Raw genomic sequence first — 14349 nt, forward strand, 5'->3', positions numbered from 1 at the left:
AAATTAGTAATAGGAAGGATGTACAAAGGTTATTGTTGACCGATTTCTCAAATAAATAGTGACTTTTTGATTACTGAAAATGTATATCCATACCCCCGTTTCGTTGATTTTCCTGTATAATAGAATTTTTGGGGGGTATTATATTTGGTAATGCTAAATTTTTTGTTAATTGAGCCAGTGGTTTTTTTTGTTGAATTTATGGAATACGGGGCAAAACGATTGTATTTTGTGTCCATCATAATGAACAAGTTCCAGTATAAACAATGTAATTATATCAAACAGATACAAGCTTTCCTCGGATTGTCTTTTTATTCTAATGTTTGGTTAAAAAAAATTCTTTTTTATTCAAGATTTTAATTAAAATTAACGGAATTTCGCCTATATTTCTTGTTCAACGTTAGTTTAGATATGTAATTAATGACGTTAATGTCAAAGAATGATATCTAATACTTTTACCGTGTACTCTGTGTAGATTGATGATTTCAAAATTAATGTACTAAAAATTTGTAAAAGGCGAGATTACTCTGATTTTGAGGATTACCATTGAACATCAGGAGTTTTAGATTTATTTAGAAAACCTTTGAAGCAACGAATGCTACAGAGTTGTCAAAGGAGTTTGTATGGGTGGCACAAAGAGAGCCATGATTGCTGCGCAATATCAAAATAAACGTTAAAAACTTTTTCAAAAGAAACTATAAATTTAGAAAATCAAAATTTCATAGCTCTAATGTCTCAATATCTTGGTTCAATATTGTAATATAATAAAGTGCATTAGTTCATAATTGCACACATTATATTGAAATTTAATGAATACTGATTTTAAGGTAGAAATTAAATTCTTTAAGATTTTATATGATTACATATGTATGTGTGAGTTAAAACATTGTTTTAAATCATTCTCAAAAATTAGGACAAGATCTACAGAAGTTTGGTAGTTTTCAACATGATCTCCTTTAGCCACTGAATATCTGAAAAAGCAAGATTGTAAACAACCACACCAGAATGGCTGTATCATTTTATTGCAATACATAAGAGCATTTGTCATATATGTTATCAAAAATTTCTCTATACGAGTTTATATTTGACATAATTTCTATATTTAGTACGAACTGTATGAAAAACTAGAAACACATTTTTCAATAAAGCTATATGGTGAAATTTGCATAAAATATCACAAATGCAATACACATGAAGTCATACCTTTGAATTAATTTTGAAAAAATATCTTGTTACTTTTTTCATCTTAATCTAAATATAACATTTATTGTATAAAACAACTAGTTTAAAAAAGACCCAAACAGGAAGTTATTTTTCTGAGAATGCAAGTCCCAAGTGGTTTTGAAACATGTGGTATAATTGTATATGTCCATCTGGAAGGAAGACTTCACTCTCATTCTCTGAAAATAAAACATTTTGCAACATATCAAGCTTTAAAAAAAATTGCGACGTAAAGTATTGCATTTTCAAAATAATCGTACACATGTTTAATGCTTAAAGAAGAGCTGCTTTGTATCATTAAAATATTTTTTTCTTCAGAAAGTATGTTTATAAAAGTATTTTAAAAATGGAAGGTTTTTTTTAGTTTCTTTCTACAAACACAACTTTTTTATTTTTTTTCACTAAATTCATTGCTACCGTATTATTATCTAAGGATATTTTTTTCATTCTAGTAAGCTTAAGCTTAAATGACCAGTCCGCAAAACAGTAATAAAGCCATATTTTTGTAGCATATATAATCGTCCATAAAATTTTGAGTTCAAAAGTCATTCTTCTAGAAAAATGTGCGACTCAATTCTCTGTCATGTTGTAAATTTTGAATATTATCCGATACTCAAAATCAGCTATCATATATCTGTAAGAAAAAAGAGGTCTTCACGGAGAGGGAGACAACACTATAAAATGTTTCAAGTCTTCTATATACACAGACACATTTCATAGTACAGATATATATGAAGTACATATATTTTTGTCAATACATACCTCTCATCCAGTGTCATGACTAGAGGCATGATCCTTGCTCTTCCTGACCTTAAAGGGGCATGTACATGTACGTCACAATATTGTTTACAATGCTTAAGTGCATGCATTTCTAATGACCGATCAACCAAAATTTAAGTGCAGTCGTAGAGTTATAAGCAATAGACTGAGCTCACAATTCTTTGTTTTGTACATGTAAAGAAGGCTCATGTCATTTTTTTTGTTTATATCAATTAATTAATTTACATTACTCTGGTTCAATATACCGATAACAGTTCTTTTTTAAGCTTATTTCTATCTGCTTATTCGTTTTGAACGTTTATAAACAGTTTCTATTCAAATTCATTTAATATTTCAAAGTCTAAACCTTGAATTTTGTTTTCAAAATTCAATACGTAAACAAAAACATGGCACACACTTTGTTTGTATAACAGAGAATTGTGAGTTCAACATCTCGCTTATAACTCGACGATTGACACTCAAATTTTGGTTGAGTATTAGAAATGCCTTATTGAAGCATTGTAAACATTAGAAACAGTAAACAATTTTGACCAAATCGTGACCTTGCCCCTTTAAAGTCAGTTTGCCTGCTAAATGCACAATTGTGGAGAAAATAGTTTCTTAAGAAAAAATGCCAGCTTTTACTAAAATAGCAACCTTTAACATCTGAATCGGCTGTAAATATGACAATTCTGGTTGAAAATTCTTTCTCATCAAAATAAAGCGAACATTTTGATTGCTATATGTGCAATAATATAAACGAAAATTCAAAGAATTCAAACATCTTCGCCATATAACCAATAGCTCTGCCCTAACATACGAACCCTTTTTTGAGAAATCAAGGATTTTACCAATTTTGTAGAAGTTCTATGCTGATCAAAACTAAACACTCGTCATGTCTGTCAGAAACGGAGTGGAAGAGAGTAAGTTTTCTTTCTTTTTTTTGGGGGGGGGGGGTTATTCAGGGGGGATCCATATCTGAACTTTTAAAGGCCAGCCTTTGCATCAGAACCCTAACGATGTGGACATGAATTTCACAATCGTCAGACAGGATAACACTTCGTCTGCTAGAAGCAAAAATTAAGCTATGTTCAATGTATCACCAAAATTTTATTAATTTTTAAAAAGTTTTCAACATATTTCAATCTTTGTTCAGTTTTGTTTTTAAAAAAATACAATAAAAGAACAAAATTATTAAGTTGTAAATTTAAAAAAAAAAACAAGAAAGGATTAACGCAGTGTTCATGCAGTTATAACTGTTTAGAAACAAGCGGTCCACATGCCTTTCCGATCACCCGAGTACCATAACCAATTCACAGGGAATATCATCTGTGCATGTAATTAAGCTTCATAATAAAGTCTAAACCTAAGCTCAAGGAATAAAATTTTTTTAAAAAAAAAATATGATAATGACCCCACTCTTACCTGACAGTTTGCCAAAACTAATCTTGAACTGAAACTTTTGTTAAGATTTAAGAATGCATGGCTGAATATTGGAAAGATGCAATATTATATAGATAAGATATTTTTCCAATAATTATTTTTACTGTCTGCTTTCATGTTTTCATTAGTGATGGCATTCAATTGCAGAATTGTTAATCGTCTAATGACAATTCTGTTTGACTGATTTACAAGTTACTCATATCAAAATTCGTAGTTTTTGGCACGTTTTTATTATTTTTAAGGATTTTCATAAATAACGATAGAATATTTTGTTTATGTGTTAATTAAAATATAATTTAAAAATTTATTCTCATGATAATTATTCAAAAAGGAACTACGAGCAAGCAGTCATGAAATAGTTTCCTTGACCACAGGTCGCAGTTTCGCAGTCAGTTCGACTTCTCAAAACAAAGTCCTCCCATGAAAAGTTATATATCTCCGGTTGAAATAATTATCCCTTTGGATAGTAGTAACATGTATGTACCCGCTTTACAATTGCAATTTCTTTGTAATAAATTGAAGTGGTGTCGTGTAAATGCATGTACTTGTACATGTACAATAATGATAATAGTTACGGTGCTCAACAGGGATAATAGTATCATTCATTAATGATTTATAAAAAGCTGAACAGACAAGGCAGTGGCTAATTCATGCTGACTTTTAAAATAATCATTACAATATATGATAAATAACAACTACTAACCAATTTTCCTTTAATAACTTAGCCCTGGGTCTTAACGGTCTCAAATTTAACTTAATTATATAAAAAGAAGTCTCGAAAGACCAAAAAAAAATTTTTAAGAAAAACAAGAGGCATACAGGCCTTAACGGTTACCGCAGTACCATAGCCTTAGATTGGCATGTAAGAGTCTTTGCATTTTAAGCTTCATTTTGAAATCTAAACCATAATCTGAGACTCCTCTAACTGTTACCAAACTCTTGATGTTAAAAAAAGTCATCCAAGAAAACGGGTGGGGTGGGGTGCAGTGGGTGTGGGTTCAAGAGAAGGAAAAGTTTTGAAGATGAAGTTAAAACTTTTACCAGTATTGGATGACACAAAGCAATTACCCTCAGTAAAAATACATATACATGTTCAATATATGGCCCTATTTATCACACCCACAATATCAAAAGTCTCAACTTCTGCCCCATGACCTGGGCAGTGAATTTCATAATTTATCGTCAGGACATTATGAACATAATAACAATGCATGACTTTACCTCCCAACACTGTGATAGTACAGAAGAATATACCGTATCAATAAACCAATACATTTTCACTATGTGGCAATATTGGTCCTGCCCTAGGACCTGAACCGCTGATCCAGGTATAGGTAGAGGACTCCGTGGACTATGCATTTAATTTTTCACAAATATGTATGGGAGTAGAGAAGATGATTTTTTAAGATTGAATATACCCATATTGTCCAATCTTTTTTATAACCAGGGGCCATGAATTTCACAATAGAGGGCTTCTTGGTAATCATACTATAGAATTAGTTTTTCCCCTACATGTGTTGAACAACTCGAACACTCCTCAAGAAGATGGTGCATGTTCCTTGGAAGGCGTATCCCTAATGAAAAACAAAGTCAAACAATCAAACAATATACAATTATTGCTGTTTTTAGGTCAATGATTTAGCTACCCAAGAAGTACAATATTCACCGAGCTGGAGGCGAGGTGAATATTGTACTTCGAGGGTAGCTAAATCATCGTATTCAATTATATATAAAAAAAAAAACCAGCAATGGTTATTTTATTATATGATTCTGCGACGAACTGATACAGATATATCAAATTGAGTGTTATCAAGCAAAGAGGAAATCAAATGTTATATTGACCTTTTAGGTCACGTGCAGGTGAATATAATGTTCTGGGGTTTTTTAATAGTTGGTATTGAGCCAATTAGAGAGCTAGGAATTAATCAATCATATAATGATATACAATATTAGTGAGAATTTTATACAAAATTGAAGAAATGCTTAAAAAACATTTCTATTTTTTTAAATAATTCTTAAGGTTAAATGGCACTGCAATTGATTTGTCAATTATAGATCATTAACATCTGGAATTATCACACACATACCCTTTCATTGATCATCTTTGTCCTCCTTTCTCTGTTACCTCTAGGGTGCTCTCCTTCTTCTCATTTTGGTTTAAAAATTTCGGTCTCCATTATTCGTATTCAAACAGTTGGTTTTATTGGTCTTAACTGCATTTTTTGCATCAAACTATGAACCTTTCTTAAACGATATCTCCCCGAGTTTTAATGATACTTAACAGAACACTTCATTTATGAGCTACACAGTTTTGAATTTCTGATTTATACTTACCAAGGCATCTTCTTTTGACTCAGATGACGAAGCTTTCATTTTCATTTCATTTCGAACGAACTCCTTATTTGTTATATAGATTGCAAGTATCACGTTTAAGAATCACGTTTTAAGACTGTGTATAATTAACTACTTAATGTATTAACAAAAACAGGTGGGCTAAAAACACACACACTAATATCGTCCCACAACACACATACGTTTTCCAGAAAACATGTATAACCTAGCATTTACACAAACGAACATGGACATTTAAAATAAAATATGCACGTACAATATATTGTAATACGATCATTTTGTGAATTAATCAATTTGTTGTACTCACCTGTAGTAATTATATCCGTCTCAATGGTGACGTTGATAAATTTCTGGTCGTAGTTGTGGTATATTTTTAATTTATAATCTCCCGTCAGAGAATATACGATGCCTGGGTCTGTACTAAGCCTGACATCAATCGTTAGATTGTTGTTAATAGGCCGAGAGAACTTCCAATACTCGTTACTTTCTATTTCCTTTTCGTTGCCTTGGTTGTCAGTAAACATCCATTTGTACTGCAGAGTGAGAGAGGGGTCAGTGTCAGCGACCACCGCTAGGTTCAGTACGTCACCTGGCATAATCTTGTACCTACCTAGAGGGCGCTCTAGGATTGTTATTGGATCTATTAAAAATAATATATCATAATGCAAACTTGTACATATACATATAATTGCTTTTCACAAACTATTTTCAAAAAGAATAATCTGCTGCTTTACTGGAAGAAAACTCCGCAATACTAGTAATTAATCAACTTGAGCAAATTATGATAGCTGAAATGTTGAATCTGCTAAATATATGCATATTCTATCACACAAAAGATATAATCAAACATATTCATTACCATCAACTGACAGAAGCTGCCTACAATAAATCTAGATTACTACTTACCGATAACCTTGAGTATGGCCTCCTTCAGTAGAACGCCCTCACTGTTTTCTGACATACACTGGTAGGCCCCTGTATCTGAACCTTTTTGAACGTCAGTAACCTCTAACACTTTGCTGTTCTCACTTAAGATGTATTTTCCTGAAAATTCGGAACAATTCAATGATAAACATGCATCTATAAAAAAAAATCTGATTTACAGCATTTGTAAAACAATTTGAAATTTCATCAAAGATGCTCATTTGATCATTAAGGGGGATGTATGACCATCTTGTACATTTGAGAATAAAAAAGTATCATTTCTTGAATTGGCTTTTTTCTGCCCAAAACTTGCCAAAAACTGTTGTTAACAGATTAAAAAGCAATAGACATGTGGTTCTACAAGTTGTTTTTAATGCAAATTACGTATACAAGATCAGACAATGGCTTTTTAACCACTTGTACCAGCTGTAGAACTGCGCAGCTACAGACTTATTTTAAAGATTTAAAAAAATCTCTTCAACCATTTGTTGAGAAAAAGATTGAACCTTGCACATTAATGTAGTACTTTTGCCTCAAATAGGGTACCCTATTTTATCTGTCGGCATTGGATCTATTAATAGAACAAAAAAGTTCCAGTTTATTCTTAGAATTCCTGTGTCTAAGGAGACACATTGACGTAATATTTTCATCGTAAAAAATAAATGTCAATTCAAAACAAGATGAGTTGAATATGACATACATCTCTATACCAGTTCCAATTGGGATTTGTTGTTAGTTCTATAACTGAAAGTTAATTCTTTTAAGAAGTAGGATAGGGGTCCAAATAATTAACTGTCTGTAATTAAAAATATACATAGTTTTCAATGAAATATAACTTAAATGTACCTCCATGGACACAGACAAAAATATCTCGTTCGAATATGGCGTTCCATAATTGTACGTGTGTTTAAGAAGAACTATTGCCCCAAGCAAAACCATGTTCATATGTATAACATTTACAGGTATACTTTCACTTTAAAATATATGTTGGACAGCACATGTGAAATTCTGTTATTTCATAAATCCAATAACAATGAAAATCAAAGTTTTGAAAGTACTCGAAAGCGTTTAGTAAGCTTGTTTCTTAGTCGAGAATACATGCATTAATATTTCGTTTTGGGGCACTACAGATTTCCAATACAAGTGTTACCATTAAAGTTTAAACTTGAAGTTTTTGTCGTAAAGTTTTAGTCAGTCCGATAGAATGCATCTCGGCTTTCTACTGAAATACTCCCCAACATTTTCGAGCGTATCTTGTATTTGATTTATATTTCAAATTGTAATGTAACAATTTTTAAAATCTATATGGCGAATTTCAGAGGAAAGACAAATTCGTTACATCTCCAAAACGAAACAAAAGATCAACAAGTTGTATTTTAGTTGATGGAAAAACGGTACATGGTATTGCAATGTAAACCGACCCTCCGAGTTTTGAACTACAAAATAATGACATGTGGTGATAACGAACAGTGTTCAAATTCAAAAGTCCACAGGAAAATTACAAAACAGGAGCAGAGCGAACACGGACCTCTTTGAAAAAAAGAGAAGTATAATCAAGTGCCACGGAGGAGTGAGCATCCTCTGCTGACCAGTCACACCCGCTGTGTGCTCTTTGTCGTAATCGGGAAAAACAGAAATGTCCGTATCCAATTAGATGATTAATTATGGTCTGACAATAAGTATGAAAAGCGTCAGTCAGCATGCGACCCAGTTTGAGATTGTATTTGCTGACAAGGCCGTTGTATCGACCTTAGAACTAACAAAAAGATTACTTCAAACGAGACTGTCGATAGTCCTGTGTTTTATCCACTTGTTTGTCAGTAGCTTGCCTCGCCGCTTAGAAACTGTTCATACTAAAAACATGCCCTTGAGCGTCGAATTAACCGAGAGACAAAAACACTATAGTCAGGTTATGAAGGTATATTGCTACATGATAAAGAAAACTGATCATAGAAAAATTATAGTCATCACTTTCATCATAAAGTTTTGTTGTTAGGTTACCATCAATTTTCATTTCTAGTAAAATATCCAAAATATGAAACAGATGACTCAGTGGTATCTTTTATATTGTTAAGTTCATTCACACGGGCTCATCACGAAGTTTTTCAACCTTTTACAGAGACGGATCCATCAATATCGGAAAGGGGGAGGGGGGGGGGTCCAATCCGTATATATCAAAAGCTGAAAAAATCAGTACAAGGTAAGTTGGTATGTGTCGATATAAATGTGGATAAAAGTGAATTATAAACAAAATACTTTCACCGGATATTAATGAAATTAATAACAAATTTATTTTAAAATCAAAGGCCTGAAGGGCCACAATGGCGTCGAGTTAAAGTTAATTTGAAGAATTAAAATCTAAATGATTTTGTTAAAAGTCAAAATAATCTCCACTATTACAAAAATGCATATATATTTTTTTTATTTTTTTTATTTATGGTTCTCCTTCAGGCCAGCATTTTTTTATTTTTAGGTTTACAAACCCGCCGCTCGATTTTCTGAGCTTTTAGAAAAAAAATAAAATTACAAAAAAGGTCTTTTTTTTCTCCCCGACAGCAATTTTTTCCTAGTAGGAAAAGTGTATCGTCATTGTTATCACAGAGGCATAAAATCTGCTGTTTTTGTGTCATGATAGCCTAAAAATTTCTTACGCATCTTTTTCTCGTGCTACATTCTTCAGAGAAGCTTCTACAAACACTCTGCTGTAAGTTTCATACTTTAAAGTTTTACCGACAGTGTTGACCAGTGGCTAGACGAGATAGTCACACCTCACTGAACATGGCTTCGATAGTTACCTGTGCAGCTGTTTTGAAGTACATCACTGTAAAATGAGTCCCTTTCTTTTTGTGTTGAATTGGCATATGTATTCACTGGCCTTTTTAAAAATTTATTTTACAGAGAGAGAGAGAGAGAGAGAGAGGTATTAGAGATATTATAAATTTCTGCAGTTACTCTTCTCATGAAAACATTTTAAAGTGACCTGCCTAGTGAATTAAAAAAATCATATTATTGTTTGTGCATTTTCCGTTATTTTCAATTAAAATTTACCTTTACATAATTAATTGCATAGTTGTACTTTGTACATGGAAATTCAACAGGATAAAATACATGCACACATATAGATGCAGTGATTTTATAGAGTCTGTTCACATTCACGATGTTATTTTTGAGTTTTCTCACATATAAACACCCAAACCAATTTTGTAAATAAAATGTGAGAGATCAATGAAGTTGGAATATTTTTTAACTGCAGAAAACATGAAAGTAATAAATATTTTGTGTATTAATAATTATATACTAGTATCATACAGGAGAAAACATTATGACTTTATGTACATAAAATTTAGGGTTGTTTTTTAAATGAAATGTTGACATGTCCGAGAATAGTCTGACTAGTAACTTTGAATCTTTGTGGCCAAATTTTGTAATTGCACACCCCTGACATTGCTATATGTACATGTAATATCAAAGCTGTATGTCTAATATTCTATTGTACTATTTCAGTGATATGTTACACAGATGACATACTTTTCACTTGCTACACTTGATGCAGTTACACACCACTATCATGAAGTTGTAATTCACTATATTATTAGAATAAAGATGATGTCATAAAAGGTTTTTTTTCTCCTACAGAACGTTTTAACTTTACAATTTTGTGGTTTGTAAACCTAAAAATAAAAAAATTGTAGGTCAAAAGATATTTTTATTTTTTTTTATTTCCTCCTCCTACGGAACTTTATCATTTTGTTGTTTGTAAACCTAAAAATAAAAAAAAAATGCTGGCCTCATTGATCAAATGCATGCTAAGGTACTGTAGATTAAAATAAAATCCTGAAAACAAAGTATGATTTTGTAACTCTTAGTAATGTGTGTACTTAACATGAAACCAACTATTCTTGTTGTTTGCTGGAGATTAATTTTATAAAAATTGAGTTGGGCGGTCAATTTAACAAAAATGAAATTTAATATAGATTTTACGCAGTCAACTAAAATAATAGAAATATTAAAATTAAGTGTGATTTTTTTTTTATATTTTTAAAAATCAATCTGATTTGATTATTGACCATTCATGTAGAAATTGGTATCAACTATACTTACTTTTTAAAAACAAATATAAAGACAAATGTTTTTATCACATTACTAATTAAATTATAATTCAATACAAATTAACTCACCTAATTCTTAAAAAAATTTGAATGTTAATTGAAAATCTAAGTTTAGAAATATCTTAGGAGTTATAATTTTTAAAGATTTTTTTTCCTCTTTTCATATAGAATTAAATATTTAAATTATGATTGTGTTTAATTCTATATATTGTAATTTGTATACTGCTGATAAACACACTGTCTCTTATTATCAATTTTATTTAAAATTCACATGGGTCCAAATGACACGGGCCGAAAAGATCAGGGGTAGATAAAAGAAAGCACCCATTCACGTTGTTTACATAGTGAAAGTAGTTCACTAGTTCGTTTAAAATAACTTTTTGTTGAAGATATACTTATCGCTCAATGTAGGAAGTTTTGTTTCTAAAAGATCAAACTTTTGTGCATTGTCAATATTCGATATCGATACAAAATAATCTGCTTTGCAGGCTGGTATATTTCATAACCAAATTGAGTATGTGGGTCTAACTATCGCATGTGTCTCCGTGCAAGTGTATTCGTCCGCTGAACTGCTGAAACCCAAACATATTGTTTACAATAAAATATGAACATTTTTAAAGACATCAACCATTTCGTATCTGCCAACTCGTTTTGTTGACGTACGGTTCTGCTCGAAGTTGAAGTATGTCATCTGTTTTTCTTCAAACACGTAAGAAAACTTTGCACTCATTTGAGTTGTTTGGCTCCTTAAAAATTTGCAAACTTCCGGACGTACGATCCCTAGATGGCTTTCGAGCTTCGCTCGACGCCATAAAAAACAATTTTTTCAATATTTGACCAAAAAATATATCTTAAAATTTTCTGGAAAGGTGAAAATCATAAAAGCCCGGCCCTACGCTGTTAGGTAGCGATTTTGGAAAAGAAGACTTTCATAAAACTACATGTATACCTGATTTATTGTTTATTTCGATTGGAAGTACGTCATAATATGAAGGTGTCCAATACCAACTTTACCTTTTATTCGTAAACCCCCCCCCCCCCCCCGATTTTTAAAAAAATTTCTGTGGGTAAATAAGTTTTGGTTTTGGTAAAGAGTTTGATAACTTGCAGCGTTAATCAATAAGTCTCCAGTTAACCCTTTTTTGTGATATACACAAGGTATATTTTATTGTATAGAGGTGGTAGATATAATAGGTTGAAAAACTTCGTGGTTCATTTGGATATATCGAATTGACGTGGGTATTAAAGTATCAATTGTTCAGGCAACAGCGAGTGATTTATTTTTTTCACGTACAAGTTTTTTAATAAATTCTGCTTCATATAAATACCAAAATAGGTCTGCTAACAATGGGGTGCACAATTTTTAGCACATATGTTATTCTGTGCATACAATCTATATCAAAGGCGGATATCTAACACAGTAAAATCGACATCAATCGAATATTGTGCGGGGTTTAAACACAGTTAGCCCAAAAATAATACACTCTTAGAGTGCCGATTTCAGCACAATTTGCCAAACCGTATTCTCTCAGGTCTTAAACTATTCTCCTTTAAAAAAATTTTTCGATAACACCTTTTTAATTTTTCAATGGTAATTCCATGTTAGGAAAAGAAAAACATTCAAACAATCACGCACGTTTATCTGAGAGAAAAAAAAACCCCGAAACTTATGTTTTGATAGCAAATGGTATATTTTAAATCTATGATAAAGTTACATTTAAAGATTTTGATTTTAAAATTTTAATATAACACTAGCGAAAAAAATCAACATTCTAGTGTATGACAAGTCAATTAACACCCTCGGTTTCTTGGAATACCAATAAATGTGTTTAAACTTTATCTCTACGGAATTATTTGAAATAATTAATAGCATATTTATACATAATATTTCTAATGTTTACTAATCTAACAAGTGTTTGAACTCAAATTGTGTCGAGTACAAGAGTACATTTAAAATCAATCCAATCATCTTTCAAGTCGGATTTACATAAAAAATTAGCGGGAATCCAATATCCTGCAAGTAAACCAACTTCGTTGTGCTATATAAAAAAAAGCCATCTGTACAATAACCACCATTAATTGCATTTTGTAAAAAATGTAGGAGGGTAACGGTAGCGTCTGCAACTGACAATCACACAATAATATAGTTTAGTTTAAAATTCATATTTAGGATACTGCACATGACATTTAGTATGTATCATCGGGTTTGCATATTTTCCTCACTTAATCACCTTTACTAGTATTTCATAAAGAACCTAATTTTAATGCATATTTCATTTTATTACGGTCTGTGCTACAATATTTCTTTTCTCGAATTTTTTTTCAAAGAACTGCTGACCCAGTAAATGAGTTAACTGTTGTCGTTAAATATGTCGTAACATTGTTCAACTTTGGATCAAACCTCAGTAAAATGCTTGCTGCATTAAAAAGTACAATCGCTATATTAGTTTGAATATAGATAATTTATCATTCTCGTTGCAAATCTCAAACTGGCCCAGCTTTTAGTACTCTCAGTAATTTAATTCATCATAAGAAGCGCTTTCACAAAGCTTCCGGATTGCGAAATAGTCTTGGTAACATGACATAAAGCGTTGAGCGAATACATTAACCGCTAAAAAAATGAAAAATAATAAATAAGCAACCTCCATCTATCACGAGATCAACTCCATTCTTTTTCCATATTGGAAGAGTTGGTGGTTCCTCATTCGGTAAGGACTCGGCCTCACAGCGAAACGTGGCTTTTTTCTCCACTAGTACCACCAGGTCACGCATCTGATTGACTCCGGTCAGAATGGGAGCAGCTGTATAAATCACAAATAAACTGAGATACATGAACTATAATGAAGCAGTTTTTGTGAATTGTAAAAAAAAAACCAATGCCCTAATTACATGCACTATGCAATCCCACAGCCAATATGTGGTTTATTATAAGAATACCTTATACCGACGAATGCAAGTAAAGAATATAGTGAAGGTTTAACTTCTGATGTGACCTTTGATTACAGTGGATCATTAGAATTTTTGTGGCATAGATTCCGTGGATTACAAGGGTTCTCCTTGCCCACGATTAACATATAATCATAAAATGATCAGGACTAAAAACTTACATGTAACATTAAAAAAGACTCTTTGTGGGCCAGACTCTACTTTCCCCTTTCCTTTGCAGATGTAAAATCCTTCATATTCTGGCTTTGCTTGCAAGATGGTCAGCACTCTACCAAAGTCACTGATTGCATATTTGCCATCTGTATCCTTAATGACCTCTTTTGTTGGGGATATCCATTCCACATCTGGGGCCGGACTGCAGGAAAAAATATAATATGAATTAAAACCCTTTTATCAAATAAAAAGAGTTGTTTTATTATAATTAACTCAGTTGGTGTACTAGTGGATATCTTGTACTTGTGCGTAGTTTACAAGTTGGTTTCATATTTTCAACACAGTTTTACAATATATACTTATTTATAATCTTATTAATAAACGAGTATATTTGTAATCAACATCTCTGGCATACACATACTTGATTAACTCACGCATTTTCTCA

At 31.8% G+C, this 14349-nt stretch overlaps 1 protein-coding gene across 1 annotated transcript in view; it reads right to left on the reverse strand.

Moving 5' to 3' along the window:
- Positions 1-5457: 5457 nt before the first annotated feature.
- Positions 5458-14349, reverse strand: part of LOC105322297 (neural cell adhesion molecule L1-like) — a 60693-nt gene continuing 51801 nt past the window's right edge. Inside the window, exons 9-12 of the mRNA XM_066084353.1 lie at positions 13913-14106; positions 13448-13606; positions 6679-6816; positions 5458-6412 (exon numbers count right to left, since the gene is read on the reverse strand). Of these exons, the coding sequence (XP_065940425.1) occupies positions 5985-6412; positions 6679-6816; positions 13448-13606; positions 13913-14106 (919 nt within the window). The 3' untranslated portion in view covers positions 5458-5984. The remainder of the gene's footprint in view (positions 6413-6678; positions 6817-13447; positions 13607-13912; positions 14107-14349) is intronic.

The sequence above is a fragment of the Magallana gigas genome, chromosome 5 (genome assembly GCF_963853765.1).
Source record: "Magallana gigas chromosome 5, xbMagGiga1.1, whole genome shotgun sequence".
NCBI classification, from domain to species: domain Eukaryota; kingdom Metazoa; phylum Mollusca; class Bivalvia; order Ostreida; family Ostreidae; genus Magallana; species Magallana gigas.